The 22932-nt window shown below is 45.2% G+C and overlaps 1 protein-coding gene across 1 annotated transcript in view; it reads left to right on the forward strand.

Annotated features, from left to right (window-relative positions):
• The first annotated feature begins 1941 nt into the window (after positions 1-1941).
• The window catches only part of KPNA3 (karyopherin subunit alpha 3), a 52780-nt gene continuing 31789 nt past the window's right edge, over positions 1942-22932 (forward strand). Inside the window, exons 1-2 of the mRNA XM_065743943.1 lie at positions 1942-2063; positions 20114-20158. Of these exons, the coding sequence (XP_065600015.1) occupies positions 1983-2063; positions 20114-20158 (126 nt within the window). The 5' untranslated portion in view covers positions 1942-1982. The remainder of the gene's footprint in view (positions 2064-20113; positions 20159-22932) is intronic.

Raw genomic sequence — 22932 nt, forward strand, 5'->3', positions numbered from 1 at the left:
TGAGTAGGAAGAAACTGGACTCAATGATCCTTAAGGGTGCCTTCCAAATTGGGTTCATTCTATGATTCTGTGATTCTAATTCAGGGTCAGTGGTAGCGATTGGCAGTGGGGCTTGATGATCTCTTGAGGTCCCTTCCAACCCCTGCAGTTCTGTGGTTCAGTGATCACCACCACTGTATTTAAAAATCTGATCTATTTGGTGGGTGTAGGTTTACAGATTGGTAAATTGAGTTGTCTCAGCCTGTACACTTCCCATTTTTTATTCACAAGTTTTCCACCTTACCTCATAGGTTGCGTCGAATGGATTTGAACAAAGCTCCTTTATTTGTGGCAATGGTGAGCAGCTCCTTGGGAGGATAACTGCAACACCCCTGCCTGGCAGTGGCCACGCCAGCACCGCTCTGATGTCCGAGTGGCTCTGAGCAACCGCAGCTGGCGGCTGCACCACCCTCCTTGGCGGGCAAAGCAAAGTTCTCAGCTACTGAATCTGCTTCAGCAGCTCTGCTGAAGACAGCTGGGTGGCTGGATCCAATTCTCCTTCACAACAGTGAGTGTCAGACCTAGCAGCCACCACTGACAAACACAGTCATGCTGGCCACACTCCCTGTCCATGGCTCCCAGCGGGGTCACAGCACACCCAGGTACATGCCCAGAGGAATGTGTGTTAGCAGCCAGAGCTACTTGGAAACAAGAGGGAAGGAAAGGCTACATTGATACCGCGGATACAAGCATGTGGACCATGGCTGAAAAGCAGAGAACAAGTGCTAGTTCTCCACATTTTATCCATCCCTGCCAGGCCTTGGTTTGCGGAGCTGTGAGTTATGAGCTGAGGGACAGAAGGGGGCAGGGGGAGGTGGTTAGGGAGCCCGGCTGTCCATTGCAGGGAGGCATTGAGATGTATCTTTGCAAGGCTGTGGCATAATGTGAGCTGGGGGTAACCATGACACGGTAAGGGGTTTTTGAGGGGAGTGGGTTCTCTTGAATGCCATTCCCAAGAAACACACGCACAGAAAGTACCTGCCAACCTGCAACAGAATCAGTGTTGAAGGGTTTGGAAGAGACCTCCAGAGATCACGGAGTCCAACCCCCTGCCACAGCAGCTCCCTAGCCCAGGTTGCACAGGTAGGCGTCCAGGCGGGTCTGGAACGTCTCCAGAGAAGGAGACTCCACCACCTCTCTGTGCAGCTGTGCCACTGCTCCGTCACTGCACTGGGAAGGAGTTCCCACACACATTTGTGCACAACTTCCTATGCTTCAGTTTGTGGCCATTTCCCCTCGTCCTATCACCACACACTGCTGAGAAGAGTCCAGCCTCGTCCCTTTGCCTCCTGCTCCTTGTTTTGTAGATGTGATCAGATCCCCTCTGAGTCTTCTCTTCTAAGGCTGAACAGCCCCAGGTCTCAGCCTTTCCTCATAAGGTGTTCCATGCCCTTTATCATCTCTGTAGCCCTCCGCTGGACTCTTTCAGTGTGTTCACCCCACACATCCCCGTGTCCAGCCAGGAACACGACGCAGCCAGGAACACGGCGGTAGCTGTGGCGGGCTGCGGTAGTCTTCCCTGCGCACCCCAAGGCCGGTACTGATGCGGAGCACTCCCCGCTGCCCCCGGCCGCCTCAGGCCCCAGCGCGGCGCTGCCGGCTCCGCCCGCTCCACGTGCGAGGCCGCCGCCCGCCGGGTACTACAGCTCCCAGCATGCCCCGCGCCGCGGTGCGCGCCGGGAAACGCAGTCTCTCCCGCAGCCCTGGGGAGGAGGCGGGGCTAAGCGGACGGAGCCGCGCAGCGATTGGCTGAGCTCCGCCCGCCGCTCTCCCGGTCACTCGGCAACGGCGGGCGCGCCCCCAACCCCCCCCTCAACGTCCCCGCCGTTCTCCTCCCGCCCCCCGTGGTGCGCGCTCGTCACGGCGCGTCCCCCGCCCCCTCTCCTCCCCCCCGCCCCTCGCGCGAGCCGGAGCCGCCTCAACCGCCGGGAGCCGCCGCCGCCATGGCCGAGAACGCCGCCGCCGCCGCCGGCCTGGAGAACCACCGCATCAAGAGCTTCAAGAACAAGGGCCGCGACGTGGAGGTAGGCGAGGGGCCGCGGCGGGGCCCGGCCTCCTCCGCCTCCTCCTCCTCCTCCGGCAGCGGGCGGCGAGAGGAGGGGCCGGGGCCTGGCCGCGCTCGCGGCGCCGGCGGCGGGAAGGAGGCGGCCGGCGGGGGGAAGCGCCGCGAGGCCGTTCCGCCTCCGTCAGTCGGGTGCGGCCGGCGGGGAGCGGGGGGGCGGGGCGGGGCGGGGTGGGGGCGGTGGGGCCCCGCGGTGGGGTGCGGCCCCCGGCCCGGAGCGGACAATGGTGCCGCCGCCGCCTTTTGTGGCCGTGGCCCCGCTGCCGTCCCGCGGTCGCTTCCCGGCCCGCTCCGGCCCAAGTCAGCCTTCCGTTTTGCGTTTAAATATCGGCAGGAGCGCGGTTGGGGTCCGGCTGAGTCAGGAGGCACCGCTGGGCTCCCCCAGGCCCGTGTGGGGCTGAAGGGCCCCGCTGCCCCCCGCAGGCATCCCTCGGAGGCGGGGCTGCGCTGGGGGCTCACCCTTCCCCGGCTGTGTTGGAGGTTCTGTAACGGGAAGGGAAAGGGGGAAGGAGTCGTGCTGGAAGCACACCGGCGCTCGACTCAGACTTGAACGAAAGCCTCGGTTCTGTGTCGGGGTGCTGAGGGTGCTCCAGCACTGTCGCCGAGATGGACTTGTGCAGTGGGTCCTTCGGAGCACGTTTCGCGTGTGTGCGGGATTCCCACCTCTGCTGCTATTGTCTGGGTGGGGACGGCCGTACGCGCGTCTTTGCCTTTAAGATGACATTCACGGTGCAAACTAATCTTTACCTTAATTTCTACTGGACGCTTATGACAGCAGAGCTTTCTCACAGAATTACTGCGTGTGAGGAGCGCGTTAGCTTCTTCGACACTTCTGGGTAACGCTGGGAAACGTTAGGAAGTAGCTAAAAATTCCCGTCCTTTCTTTAAGCAGTTGCTTCTCAGGGCAGGAGGAGGCGTGGTGGGTTCCTTCTTCCCTTTTCCAGCGAGGCTCTTCCTGCAGCTCCTCATTCATTTAGCCCATGCCTCGGCTGCCCGTGCTGGTTGCTGGCTTTGTTGCTGCTTCCTCAGCCTCTGGCCTGAATCCATCGGAGCTCCAAACAGGGAAAGGTTAGGTATGTTGGTGCCTGTTGCAAACTGAGCTGTCATCCATCCTCGCTTATGTTATAGCGTGCCCAAGACAGGGGGGAATTAAATATCCGCCTCTGTGGTGGGGGAGAGGAGAATTGACAGCCTGAGCTTCGCTGGGATTAGTTAGAGCAGCCCTGCTGAGGTTCCTCCGCTCTCAGGAGAACGTTTGCTCCTGAAGTGGAGTAATTATTTTGGAATTGGGTATTTGCAGTTACGGAGAAGCGTATCCTCCAGGGTTATCTCTCAGTCTGCTGACTGGCTCCTTTCCTGGCTGAGCCCAGGACTGTGGCAGATAACCGCATGAACACTGCTGGAGCTGAAGCTGTCATCCGTCCTTTTGGGGTGGGTCAGTCTCTGAGGAGAATCTTTCTTTTGTGGGCACCAAGATGAAACACGGGAATATGTAGTAGTGTACTTGTGGATACTCGCTACAGTGAAATATAGATTTATTTAAAGGGCTTTAAAGGATTAGAAATGTCAGTGTCTGCCGTGTCTTTCAGGACAATTTAATTCATATCACATGTCTGAAATTTTCTACTGTATTTCCTTTTTGACTTTTTTTCCTGATCATGACACTTATTTAAAAGCTCGAGTTCAAAGTACTTCTATAAGTAAAGTTTATGTAACTTAGTTATCTAGAAGGTAGGCTAAATTTATGGCAGAGAAAGAAAGAAGCACAGCAGTGCTATATAATTGCCGTTACTTGCTGTGCTTCTCCTGAGATACCTCTGTATGTTCTGATGCTGTGTCTGTCTGTGCTCAGTGAAATTATCAGTTCTCTGCTTAACAGTTCATTCCTAAATCAAGTGCTGGACATAATTCTCAACTGTCAGCAATTAAATGCACTTGTTTTGGTGTGTGCTGCAGCAAGGAGCGTTACATGGAGATGATGCTTCCTGTTTTTGTACGTGTCTTTTAAAGCCGGACTGAGAAGTGCTGTCACTGATCTGCATCTGTACTTTCTGTTAGATTCCACCATTGGGAAAATAAGTGCTAATCATCATAATCATGGTCTGGTATCTAGATTATATCCTTTGGAAAATCTTAAATACTCCATACTGTACGTTCCTAGGTTGGGGTTTAAAAGCAGTATTATTTGAGTCAACTTCTGCCTGGAGACAATCCCTTCTTTGAACGCATCAGGCTCAAAAGCATTTTAAGAATACCTTAGCAGCCATCCCGTGGCTTCTAATAAATACTGATGAGTTGCTATTGATCCCCTCTGGGTACAGACTATTATGGCAGACCAAAACACTTGCTCCTTTAATTTGTAGTTAACTCATATTTTATTACCAGGTTTGCTAGGCTGCTATCATCTTTGCTGTTTGTTAATACAACTTTAAAAGGAAAACAAAAGATGAGTAAGTACTTCTCTCTTACTGTAGGACAGACCTTTGTGCCCTGTGGTCCTCTCTAAGCCTGAGGAAGGGGATCTGTTGGTCAGATTGGCTGTCAGTTGCACTGACCCTTTGACCTGTGCGGGCCTGACCCCCTTTTGAAGTCATAGATTGGGTTGGAAGTTTCTTACATTCTGTTGCCTTCCTGCATTAAGGATGTATGGTTGTGTATATAGGGCTTGAATTCTGTTTTTTCAAGAATTCATACTGTCTGGAAAGGATAATGGTAAAATGAAATGCCAGAAATAAAGCACTGCTCACTTAATGTTAGCTTATGTGCCTGCTTTTATTAGTGAGGAGACTCTTCTATTTTTGTAGGCACTGAAATGTGATTAGCAGCAGTCAGAACTAACCTGAACCTGCACAGCTGGGAGATAGAAGCCGAGGCACCAACTTCATTTGGATGAACGAGTGCCAGAACAGTTTATCCTCACGGCCTTCTCAATTTTATATTCTCCAGAGATGTGAAAGGGCTTTTTTAATTGTCCCATGTACGAGGAGAGCACCTTCCTGTGTTAATTGCAGCCATGTGGTCTTAAATCTCAGTGGGTGTTTTTCTAAACGTACAGCACTGATTGTCCCAACGCAATTGAGGCTTTACAGGAAAAGATTAAAGAGTTGCAATTGCTTAATTGGTGATATTCCTCGTAACTGCTGGGTTTATTTGTTTATAATGACATCTTGAACCTTCTGATTTTCCAGCAACGTTCTTTACCTAGTAGTGTCCTTCCTACAGCTTTTTGCCTCTGTGACTTCTTGGAGCAGAAACATGTTACTTATTCTCTATTACAGTAGCAAGGGCTGTCTTGAAGATGGAGATAGATGACACCATTCAGCCAGTTTCTCATTATCAGGATCACTAAATAAGAGTAAAAAAAATCTTGATAAATTGGTGTCCTGGCCACCAGTGTCTCCTCCCGTTACATTTTTGAGGCCTGTTGTATCACTTCTGGTCTGTGTCATCTGTGGGCCCAGGGACATTGCAGCAGCCTTTCTTACTCCTTGCCATCAGCATCCTGATCCCGAGTGAGGCAGAGTGAGGTGCCAGGCTTAGCCCAGATCTCCATCAGCAGCTCTGGCATCTTCTGTGTATTTGCTGTTCCTGCTTTGCTAGCGGTGTAGATCTAGCTCTTGAAAATGCTCAAATTTATTCACATTTTTCTGTCATGCTGCCATGATTTTTTTTTACAAGCAGAGGAATATCGTTGTGGGGAGGCCAAATCTGCATGATCTCTGGGCATCTGAGAAGGGTGTGGGCTGACTGAGAGCCGTGCTCCTGTCATATGTCCAAGGCGTATTGCAGTGGAGGTGTACCATAGCTGTGCAGTGTTAACAAATGAGGGGATGTGACGCTGCTGGCTCATCTCAGGGTACTGTTTGTGCACTGATTGGTGCTTTTGCAGCCTCCCTGTAATCCCCTCCAACACCAGCTGAAGCAAATAAGGCTTGTAGCAATCCCAGAAAGCCAGTTATTCCCAGCTATTTTGCAGTAACCAGCTTTCTTTCCAGAGCACACTCTTGCAGGTTGATCAGCCTTCTGCCTCTCACTTTGCTGGCGGGGGATCTAATATTGGCAAGCGAGAGCTGGGAGGGAGTAGGGCTGGAGGGGCTGATTTTAGGTTGGTTTAAGCATCTATGGTCGTGTTGCCTTAGTGGCCTCAGTGCAGCTCAGGAGTCAAAGCGAAAGCACAGGTGTCAGGTAGCTTCCTGCTGGGAACTGCATTTAATGTAACATCAAATATGCTCAGGCAGAGCTTCTAACCTGCAACTCTACAGCTCCTTTATTAACCTTTCAGGCCAGCATACTCTTGAGACAATGCAGATGTACACTCCTGCACCTCGAGAAGAACTGCTTGGGTAGGAAATGGCAACTCCTCACTTCCTTTCTATTGCTACACAGTTCTCCAAACTTCAGTTAGTCTGCAAGTGAAAAGTGCAACACTGTCAAATGTTTGCCACCATTGGCAGCAGACACCTCCTTAGTTCACTTTGGTTTACTTTTTCCTTGTGAAACTCAGAATCAACTGTGAACGCACTGTGATCAGAAATGTTTAAAAACACGTACTTTGAGGAGGTAATTCTCAGAAACACCCCTGGATAAAACAATTTGGAGATGGCATCTAATGATGAACATGATCTCTATAAGCTCGTTGGGGTCTGTGCGTGCTATGTTGAGACACAGTTATTATTTGCTCTCATGATATCCCAAGACTTCTCTTCCTGTAATTACAGAAGTTGGTTTTCTTCACTCTGTTGTGTGTCTGGCAACTACAGCTGTTGCTCTGATATTCCTAACACCTCTTCTATCACAGGCTCGATTATTAAGTTGTTATCCAAGTTGGTAGGTCGGTAGCAGCATAACTGTCACGCTGGTTTAAGGAGCTCCTTCACTATTTTTATGCAAGTTGTTTGAGGTTTTCATTATCACAAAATCACAGAGCTGTAGGGGTTGGAAGGGACCTCCAGAGATCACAGAGTCCAACCCCCTGCCAAAGCAGCTCCCTAGCCCAGGTTGCACAGGTAGGCGTCCAGGCGGGTCTGGAACGTCTCCAGAGAAGGAGACTCCACCACCTCTCTGTGCAGCTGTGCCACTGCTCCGTCACTGCACTGGGAAGAAGTTCCCACACACACAGTGCTTGTGCAGTTCTAGCACAAAGCCAGAGACAACAACTTTCCTCTAAAGCTGTGTTACCCAAAAGGCAATGCTTAGGAGGATGCAACAGCTACTACCAAGTGATTAGATTTGCATGCACTGTGGGCTTAGAAATGGAATTGGGCATCTAATATGTAAGGCTGAAGAAACAAGAAGCTGCCTGAAGCTGATGGGACGTGTCGTTAAGGACTAAAGACAAATTGCCACAAAATGTAAACCAGTGGGTTTTTCCAAGAATACAATCTGCTCGTTGTTTTGAAAATACCTGGGTCTGTGAAACTAGTGCTGAGTTGGTGTTCCTGCATCCTACTGTAAGAGCTGGGGCTGTGGGCTTTGCATTCTATTCCACTACATTTGATGTTGTTAGTTGAAGAGCTAGTTTCTTCCAAAAGCTTGTCCTGTGCCAGAGCTAGCAGTCTATGCAGTCAGCTGATTCTTTCTCTTAAAGTTTCATTTTCAGCTCTCTCTCCTTCCTGAGCAGGTCCATCACATCTGGAGAAGATGAGTGGTTGCTCAGGGAGGTTGGCTTGAAGGGGAGAGAGTGCACCTTGGTCTAACGGGAGGTGTCCCTGCCTGCTGCAGGGTGCTGGAACTAGGTGATTATCTTCCCCATTCAAACACCTGTTGCTGCTTTGGTCATTTCCCTCATTCTTTAATGACAGTTCAGCTGAGAATGTCTTCTTGTATGTTTTTAGCCATGGTTATTGTCAAGTTCCATAACAAATGGACCTTGGTGATGGTGATGGAATAGGTGATTGTGCAAAATCAGCCTGGAGAAATAGCTTCCTCAGAGTTTGACTTGTTAGTCTTGATGGAGATGTATTTTAATGAGTGGTCTAGTCTTATTGCAGACTTGTTGTGTGGAACAGTCAAACCTCATTGCCTGCTTTTCAGAGATGCAGGAAGGGATTCCTGGCTAGGTGTAGCATGATATCTCAGGCTTGCAGGTCTCAGAATAACCCAGTCCTTAAGTTATCTAAGCAACTGCAGTCTACATCACAAAACTGCAATTAGGAAGAGACTCTGGAGCTCTCTCCCATGTGAGCTAACATCACCTTGACCCACGCCTGTCCCAGTTGAGGGATGGCTCACTTTGCCCCTTTGTTCTCTGGCAGCGATTTCCTATGGGTCTCATAGTTCTGAGTTTCAGAGGAGTTGTGGAACTTGTCCATCAGAACCAGGCTACTGCTGGTGGCCCAAGCAGCTTCTTAGCAACAGCTAATACCCTTCCATGGGAGATGTGCTAATGGGAATTCTGAGAAACTGGGGGCACATCAAAGAGAGGTGGTATAAGCATGGCAGGGCTCTCCTCACACTAAAAGGTGATGTAGAAGCACCTAGACCTCATGACACTGCAGTGATTAAATTCAGAAAGATTGCTGATGATGGAAATCATGGTATTTTGCAACTCCTGATGCTACATTTTCTCCTTGACCTGTCAGCTGAGTCTGTTCTCTTGCATCTTGAGGAGAACAGTCTCTTCATAGATTTAATTAGGCAGCTTGCACACGTTTAATCTTTTCATTTATTTATTTATTTTTCATTTTGATTATGAGAGAGAAAAAAACAACAACAACAAAAAGAGCAATTTTATTTGAGTCAGGTAGTTTTAGACCAGAAAAGCTTACTCTGGTTGAATGTAGAGTACCTCTCTGAGGTCTTTGTTTCATTTTCCTTCATGGCACCTGATGAATGCATTCAAATTGCATTTATTGTTTCCCAGTTTATAATCAGGAGTAATTGGACCTTTTTCTCCACTTCACAGGCAGGATGTTTGTAAGTATAATGTGGGAGGCGCTTTCATTTTACCCTTGAAGACTTTTAAGTGTCTGGAAGCAGAGTGTCTTTGTTGAAACAGATTGCTCAAGGTATCTGACCAGTCCTTAGCTGAGGATGTGTTCTGTCTGTTAGAGATCTAGGTTTTGTTACTAGTCTGAGATGGCAGTTTTGGAGTGAGCATAAGGAAACTTAAGTTGCAAAGTCAGTGCCTGGGGTATCCTCAGCAAGTCTCAGAAAAGGGATCTGCCACTTTCGTGCTCAAAGGGGAGGTGGGGAGAGTTACTCTGCTTGGAGGAGGGGGAAGGGGAAGCTAGTGTAAATATTTGGCAAGCGTAAGAATGTCTCATCTTCTGTGGCAGAAGTCTGTGAGGCCTTCCTGACCAAACACTTCATTCTGTAATTATGGAAAGGAGTCATCTACAATTTTATAAGAAGTTATTTATAAGAAGCTTAATTTAAAATTAAGCTTTTATGTTTATTTAAGATTTAAGGAAGTCTGATAGTTGCACCCAGTTACCATGAAGAGCCATTTTAATTTTACACTATTTTCTACTGTCTCATGTCCAGTACACAAGACAAGATGATATACTGGCTATGAAGTACTGCAGTAGAAGTGGTGGATTTGGTTTCTTTTAAAGTCTTTTAGTTGGGGAAGAAACTGGGCTACATCTCAAATGGATTCTTTTATGCTACAGAAGAGGTGGAGGGCTCCTGTCATGTAGTGGCAGCTGACTGTGCTCCTTGGGTAGACTGGTGGGTGTGCTTCCCCTCCTCAGTCAGGGAGTGGGGGGGGTGCTGGCTTCCCCTCCTAAGGGGAAGACAGATTGCTTGCTCTTTCTGGTGGGAGTGCAGGACAAAACTACTACTTGGAATGAGTTGGTGATCCTGGCTTGGCTACCAATCGTCCTGAGCAGACAACCACTGCGTGGTGATGAGTTAACTTGGTCTTACCTGGAAGCTTCAGTTGGCCTTTGGTGCAGAGTCCGTACAGCTGTGCTGAAACCTTCTGACTGTTCTCAATCAAGGTGAGAGGAATGGTTATAAGATGCCCATCTGAACTGGGAGCACTGCAGAAGTTTTTACTAGGTAAAATGACCCCAGACTGGAAAGCTACACGTGTGTTTTGATGTTGAGCAGAGAATTTCAGCCCTTTGTTAAAACAGCAGATAACAGTTGTATTCTGGATTACTTTGTGTCCTTCAGCCTCTGTGCAATTTGTGTTGAATACAAACAGCCAAATTGCTTTGGATCCAGTCTCCTGAGGGCTGGTTGATATATCTCTACTGTAAACTGGGTAATTAGTGTATGGAAATTAAGAGTGCTCACAACTCACATCTTTGGTGCTAGCTCAGCGTGTAGGTTAAAGAAGTGCAAAGAGGAGGTGTCAGGACCTTGAAGAGTTGGCTTACAGAAGAGCATGTTATAAGTAAACTCCACAACTGCTTTTCTGTGGAGATCACTTGGAGCACTAGGAGAGGATAACGTGAATGGGCAGCTTTGCTTTCGTAGGGCTTTCAGGTGACTCAGCACGGTGAGCAACAATAATTGGAGGCTTGTGGCTTTTTGTATTGGCATGCACGTCTGACTGCAGTGAGTCATTGCCCATCATTGAGTAAAAGAGTCTGCTGGTACTTGATGCACCCACACTGCTGGGATTCTCCAGGTTCATGTACTTGAATTGCCTTGCCACAGTCTGGCTAACAAAAAGGAGCTAGGTATTCATTTTAGAGGCCCCAGGCAAAGAAAATCCACAGCAGCTCCAACTGAAAAAGAACTAGTCTTCATTTGGTGGCCTTTTTTAACTTTGAGGAATATGAATCCCAAACAGATTGAGGCATAAATACTGCACAGTGCTGATGTCTCTAGTAGTACTGCTTGAAAAGTTAGTAGTCAGCAGGCACCTTTATACCTGTAAGATGCTGCAGTATGCAGAGTCTAAGAACTTTCTGCAAAGTAATACAGTGCTTTCCTAAAAGAGGGGCAACTGCCTTTTGTGTCAAACAGTCATCAATGAAATAAAGCTCTTTGAGTCTCATTTCAGAGTACGGATGTGTCATGAGTGTATTAAGTTGTTCTAGTAGATCTGAGTTGTGGAATTCGTACCCCTGCCTCCCTGCTTGCATTTTAGCCAGCTGGGTGACCTTAATTTAGTATGGAGCCACGGTAAGAAAGTTGGAGGTGGTGGTCTAAGGTTGTAATCTGGATGAATTTAAAAAATAAAAATCATTGTCTTCCTTCAAAGGACAGTTTGAAGGATTGTAGGACTGCTTTGTAATGAGGTAAGTCTCAGAGTTGGGCGTGGAGAAGAGTATGCGTTCATTATACACTGAGGGTGGGGAAAAAAAGTTGGCTGGTATCCCATGATACTCATACCAAAAGAAGTAAACTTAGTGGGAAGAGTTAATTCTCACAAACAGTTTGATTGGGTTTGGCACAGCTGTCAGATCTTTCTGGGAAGAAATATGAGGGATCCACGTCCACATTGTCATTGGTTTCAGTTCTGAGTACTTGCATTCTAAGTACTTCTAGTTTTAAGTACTCGCATTCTCAGTATTGTGATGCTGTCCCAGAATTTTGTGCTCATAGTGCATTGATTTTGCTTGCTGTTGTTGGAGCAGGCTGTGTGTGCTTTGAAGATGTGAACGAGTAGAACAGCAGCATCAGCTTCTATCAGTGTCTCTTTGTCTGATGCTTTGTTTTTGGCTGAAGCCAGCCCTACCAGAACAAGTAGAACAGTATCATCAGCCTAAGCCTCAACTTTGAGCAGACAAACAAATTATATTCCTATGCAAATAGAGAACATGTAACTTCTAATGTTAACTGAAGGTAGGCAGCTGCCAGCCTTAGTCATCTGGAATACTGTATACAAAGGAGCGCTTGGGGTATTTTTGCCTTCTGACCAGAACCAGCCCAGCTTCTGAGCCTGTTGCGTTTTCACATGTGTTGTGGTATTTCGCGCTTGCTAAAAGGTGTCAGAAGGAATAAGGAAGAAAAGCTAGTAAAAAGATTTCTGGGGAAGAACAGTGTTTACTTCATCAGTGGAAACGCCTTCTCTCACTGTACTGCACCCACAGCCACATTGTAAATGATTTAAAACTGTGCTCCAGGGTATCCTTATGTGCAGGGGGGGAGCTATTAGTTCAATCCAATCCAGCTGTTGGAGCTGGGCCAGTTTTTCTTCAGTTAGGCAGGTGGAAGCAGATTGGAATTGACTTGCAAATGCTAAGCTTTCCTGGTGCCCAGTGTGTCTAATCAAGCTACGTACTATTCCAGCTATGTATTCAGGGTAGCTCTTTCCTGTCGGTGTTTATCTCCTGGTTTTCTGAGTCTGGTTCCTGAAATGATGAAAGGCAAGAGCAGAAATAAAGAATTTCAATGACCAGTTATCTTTTAAAGAAGTTTGTAGACTGAGAAATTAGAATCAGTAGATGAATTTCTTCTCGTTTCCCTTTAACAGTCGAAAGTTCAAAAGCAGCTAAATGCATGTGTTATCTGGCTTCCTGAAATGCATTTTATGTCTGCAGAATCACCAGAACTTTTCTGCTGGCTTGCCTAAAAGCATCCGAGTCATACAATCATAGAATCCTTGGAGTTGGAAGGGGCCTATGGAGGCCATCCAGTCCAACTCCACTGCAATGAACAGGGACATGCACAGCTAGATCAAGTTGCCCAGGACCTGATCCAGCCTTGCCTTGGAAGTCTCCATGGACTGGGCATCAACCACATCGCCAGGCGGCCTGTTCCAGTGCCTCGCCACCCTCACTGTAAAAGATTTTTTTTCCTTATATCTAACCTAAATCTGCCCTCTTTGAGCTTGAAACCATTTCCCCTTGTTCTGTCACCACAGACCCTGATAAAGAGTCCATCCCTTCTTTCCTGTAGCTTCCCTTTAGATACTGAAAGGCCGCTCTCAGGTCTCCTCGCAGTCTTCTCTAAGTCTTTCCTCTCCAGCACTGATGGAAACAGTGTGAATGTGTTGATTAAAAGCTGGCACTCCTTAGGTATTCTGTGTAATGAGGTGGCAGGTCTGGGTGAGCACCACACTGAGCTCCAGATCTCCTTGTTACCATGGTGGGTAGATTGAACCATTAAATGGTGGCTGTGCTTTCATCTTCCCTCTAGCCTAATAATATAACTAAAAATGGTTAAAACATTTAAAATTCATAGAACTTACTCTGGCCATGTTTGATATATATATATATTAATGTAGAGAGGATATCTGTTATTAAAACAGATTATTTGTGAAACTTCATTTGTAATTTGAAGAGAAAATCATTATCTGGGAATAACAAAGAAAGTGGTGGCTTCAGATTTCTTCCTAGTTGTATCATTCACGCATTTGGATAATTTTTGCTTTTCTAATTTGTGCTACAGCTGGAGATGAAGTAAGCTTGCCAAATGCCCAGTTTCTTGTGTCTGATATATCCCAGGGACTTCAAATTGCTGTTAATCAACTAAGATTGAGTTTTAGATGCAATGTAGAAACTTCAGGTTAATGGAAACCATGGGGCTAGTTTCACTTGTGGGTTAAAATTAGCTTGCCATAAAAGAGTACCAGTGTTTCAAATCCATTACTACTTTTGGTGTAGTCTTTCAACTGCAGGACTGCTGTGTCTCGTGTAGTTTTGTCTTTCTGAATTAGCCTGAATTTTCTTCTTGTAGGCATGTTTTGTTTTGTTTTTTCAGGAGAAATGTGCTACCCTGTGTATTTGCTCGGAGGGTTTTGGAAAACGTATTCATTTGTTCTGATAAAGCTTAGACTAAAATAGCTGATTGATTGCTGGATTCCTTTTGTTTCTTTGTTTTGTTGCTATTTGTTTATGGGAGCCCTGAGTTGCCTTTTCAAGTAGTGTAATGTACTGTTTAGTTAAATGCTCAAGCAGCCAAAGAAGCTTGTTTACCTGACTTAAAGCTCTCTTTACAACCTTAATCTAAGCTATCCAGGACTTCAAAGTACTCGTTTGTTTTTCTTGGCCACAAAGGTGTGGATGGCTTTCTGAAAGGCATGGAGTGGCAGTGTTAGAGTGTTGACAGAGCCCTTGCTCTCTCTAAGTCGTTGTGAGCACTGTGTACAAGGTTTCACAGATGTTACTGGTGAGGTAGGTATCATAGAGCCATGGAATGGTTTGGGTTGGAAGGGATTTAAGGTCATGTAGTTCCGACTCCCTCCACTCCCTCCTATAGGCAGGGACACCTCCCTGTACACCAGTTGCTCACAGCCCCATCCAGCCTGGCCTCGAATGCTTCCAGGGAGGGGACATCCACAGCCTCTTTGGGTGACCTGTTCCAGTGTCTCACCACCCTCACAGCAAACAGTTTCTTCCTAATATCTAGTCTAAATCTATAGCCATTTCCCCTCTTCCTGTTGCTTGATGCCCTTAAAAATATTTCCTCCCCAGCTTTCCTGTAGGTAAGTACAGCCTTCAGGTACTGGAAGGCTGCTGTAAGGTCTCCTCATAGCCTTCTCTTCACCAGGCTGAAGAGCCCCAGCTCTCTCATCCTGTCCCCATAGGCGAGGTGCACAATCTCTTTAATCATCTTCATGGCCCTCCTCTGGACTGCTCCAGCAGCTCCATGTCTTTCTTGTGTTGGGGGCCCCAGAACTGGGCGCTGTACTCTGTGGAGGGGTCTCATGAGGGTGGAGTAGAGTGGCAGAATCAAATCCCTTGACCTGTTGCTCACATTTCTCTTACATGCTCAAGCCAGAAGATCCCAATGTTCAGTGACTTAGATGTTTCTTTAAATGCACTAGCAACAAGGATTGCTGTTACAATGACAATTCAGAAATTTGCAGGATTGTTGTCAGTCACTGCTTCACAGTATCGAGAGTTTTATGCTCAGCTTTGTCACCAGAACCATCTATTGACTGAGAAACGGGGAAGGAATTTTCCGTCTCCATAGGTGACTCTGAAATTGAGCTTTGACATTTCTTGTCATCGTGTCAGGGAGAAACAGCAGAGTTGGAATGCTGATCTGATGAGAATAGCTGCATTCTCTGTAGCTTCTGCCCATTGACAGTGTCACAGACTTTTTGCAGGAGCCGTAGCATTCTTTGAAGCCTTGTTTTCGGGCGTTGTTTTGAAGAAGCTCAGTTTATTTTCAAGGCTTAGTCTCTCTCAACAAATTCTTATCTCCTGTCAGCTTAGCTTTGCTGTGTTTTGTGTCACCCTGAAATAAGTTTCCTCCATTTGTTAGGTTTGACTTTTCAGTTCTTCCTGACCTTTGTTACAATGACAGGAGAGCCTAAAAAGCAGCAATGAAATATTTGAATTAAATTAGTGAGAGTTGCAATCCGTAACCCAGCAGCCCAAAGGTGCACTGTGACTTTATTTGCTGACGTGCAGACATCAGTGTCAGTTCTGGTCCTTGGAAACTGGAGATTGTATCTCTTTTAAGTGGAAGTCAGAGAGCAGTTCTTGACATGTAAGGCTTTTGCCTCTGGCTTTGTAAGAGTAAAAACTAGAAGTGAGAATACTGATTTTTCTAACAGCATCTAGTAGATTATATATATATATATTTCATTTCTGATTTGTTTCATAAGATAATAAATTACCAAGGAACCTGGAATTAAAGATTTTGCTAAATGGAATCACAGAGCTGTAGGGGCTGGAAGGGACCTCCAGAGATCACGGAGTCCAACCCCCTGCCACAGCAGCTCCCTAGCCCAGGTTGCACAGGTAGGCGTCCAGGCGGGTCTGGAACGTCTCCAGAGAAGGAGACTCCACCACCTCTCTGTGCAGCTGTGCCACTACTCCGTCACTGCACTGGGAAGTTGTTCCCACACACATTTGTGCACAACTTCCTGTGCTTCATTTTGTGGCCATTTCCCCTCGTCCTATCACCACACACTGCAGAGAAGAGTCCAGCCTCGACCCTTTGCCCCCCCATTCCTTAGATATTTATAGGCATGGATCAGATCCCCTCTGAGTCTTCTTTTCTCAAGGCTGAACAGCCCCAGGTCTCTCAGCCTTTCCTTATAAGTGACATGTTCCACGCCCTTTATCATCTTTGTAGCCCTCTGCTGGACATTTTCCAGGAGATCCCTGTCCTTTTTGTACTGGGGAGCCCAGAACTGGACACAGTACTCCAGGTGAGGCCTCACCAACGCAGAGTAGAGGGGGAAGATCACTTCCCTTGACCTGCTGGCCATGCTCTTTTTAATGCACCCCGGGATCCCATTGGCCTTCTTGGCCACCAAGGCACACTGCTGGATTTGGCTTGTAAGCAGGCTTAGTGTTCTTGGGGCATGGCTTTGGGTACATTGGCCTGTCATCCTCACCAGTAACTAGCTGCATCTCACACACCATGGATTGGGAGAGGAAAATATCATTACAAAACTTGAATTAGTTATGAATCGAGTGATGTGTAAGGTTGAGGCACATCTTGTTAACTGTTGTGTGTTTCTGCTCCTTAATAGTATATGCTAACCAATAGTTACTACCATTTATTTGTTTAACCATTTTGCACCTTGAATATGATGCATTAGTATCTTTGTGTTTAGGTTATGTTCTGTAAGAATAAACTGCATCAGTTTGTGATTTTTTTTTTTTTTTAAGGATTGCACCTTTGCTCAGTTTTCCTTCTTTGGGGTTTGGAGTCTGATGTTATTCAGTGGAACAGTTCAGCTTTGTCTTGTGGTGGTTTTGAGAGATGCTGTTTCAGCTTGGCATGAAGTTGTACAGTTGAGTACATTAAGCAGAGAAATGACTGTAGTCAGATGCTGTGGATGTCAAATGTGGTCGTGCCTCTGTCGTTAACGTCTTGCTAGTCTGCAGCTAATACTGTGTGTGGAGGTTTTAGCAGATGGTTGTCCTCCTTGCCTGAAAGCTGGCAAGGAATCCATGGGCTTAGGTTGGGAGCTAATTTTCTGTTTTAGCTGGGGAAAATGTTTAAGCTTTCAATTGGTGTAAATCTCTTGTAAATAGTATATACTGTCTCCATACATGCTGCAGGTCGTACAAAATCTTGTTCTTCTTACAGTGGTAATGCGTCCTCAAAGGGAAGCTTCTTTTATAGCTGATGGATTATGCTGTGTTTGCTTCTGGAGCCGTAGGAGGATGCCGATAACCTGCTGTACTTCTAAAATAATTCATATGAAGCATGAGCTTTCAATACCTACTTTTTAAGAAATTCTAATTCAACTGGATCATTTGAGCCTGTTGCATAAAATAAAAACAGACTGTGCTTATCAATCTGCACACTTTAAAGCGCACAGAAGCTCGCAGTTAAGTCCAGTACATAGCATGGTGCTATATGGCACCTGGATTCCTTGTCATCAGATGAATGAAGCATGGTTTTGGTCTTGAAAGTAAGGTCTCAAGGCAAAGATAGCCAAAGTGCATTGAGATCTGTCATGGAGCAGTTCCTTTGTTACTGGGATCATTGTCTGCTCCTGTGGGAGAGAAGAGAAAATCAAGAAGTGTGTGGGGGGGAACAATCCAAACAAATCTTAATTGAACAGAAGGCATAAAACTAAGAAATGTGGCCAGTGCCAAGTTGTATGCATGTATTTTTCACACACATTCTATAATCCCAGCAGCTGATGTGTTTGGTGTGGAATCTGTGGTCTTAAGTATGTCAGTATCTAGTGTCCAGAGATGTGAATGCTTGCATCATCAGGCTAAAAATCATGTCAGTGTGCATCTGGCTGAGCACTGGCTGTGGTCAGAGCGTGGCAGCCAAGTGTAACCTTCAGAGGCATTTCAGTCCCATGTATGTGTGGGAGAGACCGTAGCCCTAATGCTGCACTGCTGAGTTTTACATGGTCCTGGGTCCCCTAACATGCTGGATTTTTAAAGGTGCAGTGACCATAGGGAGCTGCAATACTGGGAGTCCTTAACTGCTGTGAAGTTGTTTCTGGGTGAGATCCTCCTATTGCTTTGAGAGAGAGGAGCAGCTCAGGACTTAGTGGTGTGTAATGCTTGTTCTGCTGTTTAAAGGAGGAAAGAAAGAAAACGCGTCAGTGCTGCTTCAGAATTGCATACAGGAAGCTAAAAAGGAAATGTGGAAGAACAGCTAAAAAGGTAAAACTCAGGTGGTGTGGAGGTGGCTTCAAGACACATATGTAAGCTCAGAAAATGTGTGCAGCTCCTCAGAAAAACATCCATGATGTTGATAGCCTCTTTGGAGGATCTCTCTGAAGAGTGATGGCTCTCTAAATGAGGAAAAGATGGGAGATTTCTTGCATGTCAAGTGTAGAACTGTAATGCGGTAGTCAAATGTTCTGAAAAGCAATTTGTTAAAAGCAAACAACTAGTAAAGAGCAATATTGAGACAGGATTGTAATAGGATAGGATCATTGGGGCTGAAATAATGGAAGTGTAAAGCAAAGATAAAATCTGAAGAGCTGAGTGAATGGTTTGTCGTTAGAAAGAAGCTTAGAGAGTCTTCCCAGTAGAGCTTTTATGAAGGGTTGTGTCTGATTAACAGTCTTCAGTTAAAGTATTGGTAGAGGTGAAATGATGAAATGAATAGTAATGCTTGCTTGATGCTGCAGTGTTTTTGTCTTTACTAAAGCAAAAATATTAAGTTACTGAACAGTTGAAAATGACGTATCATTTTTCTTCAGTCTGCCTTGTTTCTTGAATGGTAGGTGGCAAACATTATGGTTATCCCCTAAGGAGTTTCTAATGTGGTCTGATTTTCTGTGTGTGTGTTTGATAGAAAATATTCCAAAGTATTATCACAGATAATTGAGAAAATGGAGATGGAAATTATCATTTGGGATCAAACTGGAAACTAAATTCTGCCTTGCATCTTTTAGATCTCTCAAATCCCATAATCTGTCACTTAGAGTACTGGATTTAGTGTGAGAGGAAATGCTAAAAGACACTCAGGCTAACTGATAGGTCGTGCTAGAGTATGGTTTAAATTTAAGGTAATAAAAGCAATTAAAAATGTACTAGTGGGAAGGATCTTAAAGACCTCTGGCATCTAGCACATTCAAAATGATCCTGAAAAAGAAGTTTTGTGGTAGAAAGCTAAGACAGTTTGTATTAACTGCATTTTTCATTGATGAGCAGAGTCATGATGGGGAAGTATTGAAAAAGATTTTTAGGCTATATAGTGCCCTTAAATTTGACTAAGTTATTAAGATAAATATAAAAATCTCATATGGCTGGCAACTCGAATGACTGGGCGAGCTAGCTGCATGACTAGCTAGGCATGCTAGTCTTTACAGCTTCTTCATCTTTCACCCATTGCTTAGCTTTCCAGTTCCTTCCCATACCTCAGCAATCAGTCTAAAATGGTCACAGGGATCAAATGGTGTAGCAAAACGGTGAGGGAGGGGAATAGTGTAGTTCTGGTAGATGCTTTGGTGCTAGTGTCCTCTTGCTGCAGTGTGGCCTTGTCTTGTTTAAGACAGCACTTTTCCATGCTTGTAGATGTAAAATGAGACTTGTGTTGACCAGAGTGAGTTGTAAAATGAAGCTAGGGCTAAATTGTTCTTTCTGAGACTTTTAATACCTCTTAGCTAAGAGGGATAACTGTACTGTAGGGACTGCATATTGAGTGCCTGATATCTTTCTGGAATTAAGACCGACATGGGTTCATTTTCCCTTATGGTGTTTAGGCTATAGATTCAAAGTAGACTCTGTGCCATTGTACTGCTTGATTTCCTTTTGCTGTGAGCCTCATCTGTCTCATTTGCATTAAACTCAGTTGTCTTCTGCCACTCACAGCCTATTCTGTCCAGATGATAGGCGTAGATTACGTGTTTGGGTTGTGAATGTGGTCATACAGGAATCTTGAGACTGTCTAAACCTGTATTTGCTGCTTCTTTTTGTGCATGCACATAAACACCAAAAGAGCCATTCCAGTGAAACTTGTTGGAGAAGTAAATATCTTCTGCCTTTGAGATACTTTCTGTGGTTGATAACAAAGCCTTGTGTAAGGTATGTAATCCCTTTTTGAAAAACAAGAACAGAACAACTCGTGCATCTTACTAGGAAAGATTGAGTTCTAAATTACACTCACTGTTCTCCCTATCTCTTAATAGGGAATCTTCTAATAACTGTACTTTTGACCTAGAAACAACAGACTCTGAAACATACATAACACTTCCTTCATATACAATCTTTTGGTTTTTTTCAGACTATGAGAAGACACAGAAATGAAGTTACAATTGAATTGCGGAAGGTGAGTGCTTCTGTTTATCAGCTGTTAATTTTCTTACAGTGCTTTGGTATCTTTGCTGAATATTTTCCCATAAGCGTTGCTGTTTGGCCTCAGACTTGTATAGAGAAGTTGTGTATTTGTAGGTTATGAAGTGTGGATTCTAATGTTAGTTTTACCCTGCTGGTCCATAGGCTCATTACAGCAGAACTAAGTACTGATTTACTCAGATTTATGTCTTAAAAGTGAGAGATATTCTGTTTCTGCGCCATTCTGGTATTATTGCAAAGCTCTCAGCTGTCTGAATGTTCAAAGTCTCTGAATAGGGAAAAAAAGACATTTAGCACTGGGAAGGTATAGAATTTATTGTATTGGGCTTATGTGGCAAGGTTTTGGTAGCCAGGGCTGTAGTGGTGGCCTTTGTGAGCAGCACCCGTCAGCTGCTCCATGTTAGATCACAGCCAGCTCCAGCTGCTCCAGCAGGGACCTGCTGCTGGCCAGAGCTGAGCTGTGAGAGATGTTGGTTGTGCTCTGAGAGGGCAGACTTAAGAAAAGGAAAAACTTCTGTGCAGCTGATAGAGGAGAGAGAAATGGGAGGGAAACAGCCCTGCAGCCCCCAGCAACAGTGCAGAAGGAGGACAGATTTCCCTGCAGCCCATAGAGAGGCCAGAAAGGGAGCAGGCTTTTCCCTTTAGCCCATGGTGTACCGTGTGGAACAGATATCTCAACCTTTGAGCCCCTTTTCACTGTATTTCCTCCCTCTCCTTGAGGAGGAAGAGTGAAAGCAGTGTGGCACCATAGTTACCGTATTTTGTTTGCTGGAAAGTACTGCTTCTGTTCAGTAGAGGGAGTTGGTTTTTAGGATCAGATTTTGGTTACACTGGTCAAATGCCAAGTGAATCAAGCTCAATCCTCTGCGTAAATGCTGGACTTGTTGCACCCTTGTCATTTATGAAACATTCCAACAGCCTTTCTAGGCATCTTAAAGGCTTGCTGCTGGAGGACGTGTCCACAAGCTCGACTACTTTTGGACTGTATGTGTAAAGAGGTAAACCTTCCTCAACTCTGAGTGCCTTCAGTGTTTGGAGGTAGAATATTTGCATATAAAGAGAGAAGAGCTTCATTTGCCTCAACGAGATAAGTCTAAAAGGGGCAGGATCTATTTCCTAAATTTAACTTCTTGCTACTCATCAGTTTCAGATTGCCAGTATTTTCCTGGAAATGTAGTGCCCAAAGCAAGCCTCAGCTGAGGTTTAAATGGTAACTGAGAACAGTGAAAGGCAATTCTTAACACATTGTTCCTATTTATATTGAGTACATCGTTGACTGAAACTCAGTCTATCACCCATGGTGTCCTTTGGACACTTTCTATAGTACTACAAAACAAGGGTAGTTGTTTGTGTTCTCTATGTGCAGTTAAGTAGATGCAGTTTTAGACATGATAGCCTCTTTTGAATTCCATGTGCCTTTTCCAAACATCCTTGACTTGAATTTCCATTCTGTTCTCCAGTGTGCTTCAAAGTCTCCTCATCTTGGTATTCTTATAGTGATTTCATGGAGGTGTATGCTTTGAATATTCCAAATTCAGGCCAAGCTCCTTAGTGTCTCTCTTTGATGCATTTCTCCATTTTGCTAGTTGACTCACTTGTTTCTGTGCATAGGGCATTCTTGAGAGCGCACCCTCCCCCCACATTTGTATAAACTTTTTTGTGCATTGTTTGCAAACCAAGAGAAGTCAAAAGCCTCGTTAACATCAAGGTGAGGGGTTGATAGATGGAAGCTGTATTGACTGTTTGAGAAATCTTTTCAGTACTTATTACTTGATTTTTGTAGGAGATACCAAGAATCTTATGCTACTGTTTTCTGGGATCCTTCTGCTCATTAAAAAAATGCCTTCCCCCCCCCCCTTTTTGAGTTCGTATAGAATTACTTCTGTTTTTCATTTTTATATTAAAAATATAATATAAAAAAAAAACTTGTGGGATTTTTCCTTAGAATACAAGAAATCATTAGAGAAATCTAATTGGACCCAGGTAACTGGAATAAAAATTTAAAGTATTTACATGAGTGTGATGTATCATCTCAACATTGTTTAATGCGTTCATGTTTTCCTAATCAAAGATACTATCTGAACATGTCTGCAAGTTTTGTGCAGCTTGACTATGGCTTCATCAATCCTGACAGAGGTGTGGAGAGACCTGTCTCTGTGTGCACAGACAGCTAGCAAGTGGAAAATTAAATAAGCAAGCTTTTGTTAAAATGAAATTCAGGTAATTAATTTGATATTTAAATTATCAGCATAAAATTCAGCTGCTGCTGTGGCAGAACCAGCATGTTGGCACAATGTAAAACTCGCTGTGTAACAGAGCTATGCTGTGAAGAGCCATTGGTAGCACTTGGGCAGGCCTGTGCCTGTTAGCAAAGCAGTGCTGTAAGAGATGACTTATCTAATGCTGCATATCCTTGTGCAGCTGCTTCAGTTGTATTCTGTCACATACGCAGGTCAGTTACACACTTAAAGACATGTAAGCATTGGATGTAGGTCATGCTGTAAATCATAAGTGAACAGCAGCTGCAGAACACTTGAACACAGGAAATTGTGTTCTTTTGGAGTGTTTGCTGAGTGTCTTCCACTGCAGACACCCAAAGTCATCTGTGTTAAAGAGATTTTAACGTGCATTCAAGTTGTTGATTTGCAGCAACTGGACTACTTCTGCTGGTGGCCACCTGGTTGTCTGCAAGAACCCTGTGGCAGATGTAAGGCCACTGCTTCTGGTGTAGGCTTGAAATGTAAAGAG

This window comes from Cyrtonyx montezumae, unplaced genomic scaffold, assembly GCF_038088225.1.
Source record: "Cyrtonyx montezumae isolate F1298 unplaced genomic scaffold, pur_monq_1.0 scaffold_3, whole genome shotgun sequence".
NCBI classification, from domain to species: domain Eukaryota; kingdom Metazoa; phylum Chordata; class Aves; order Galliformes; family Odontophoridae; genus Cyrtonyx; species Cyrtonyx montezumae.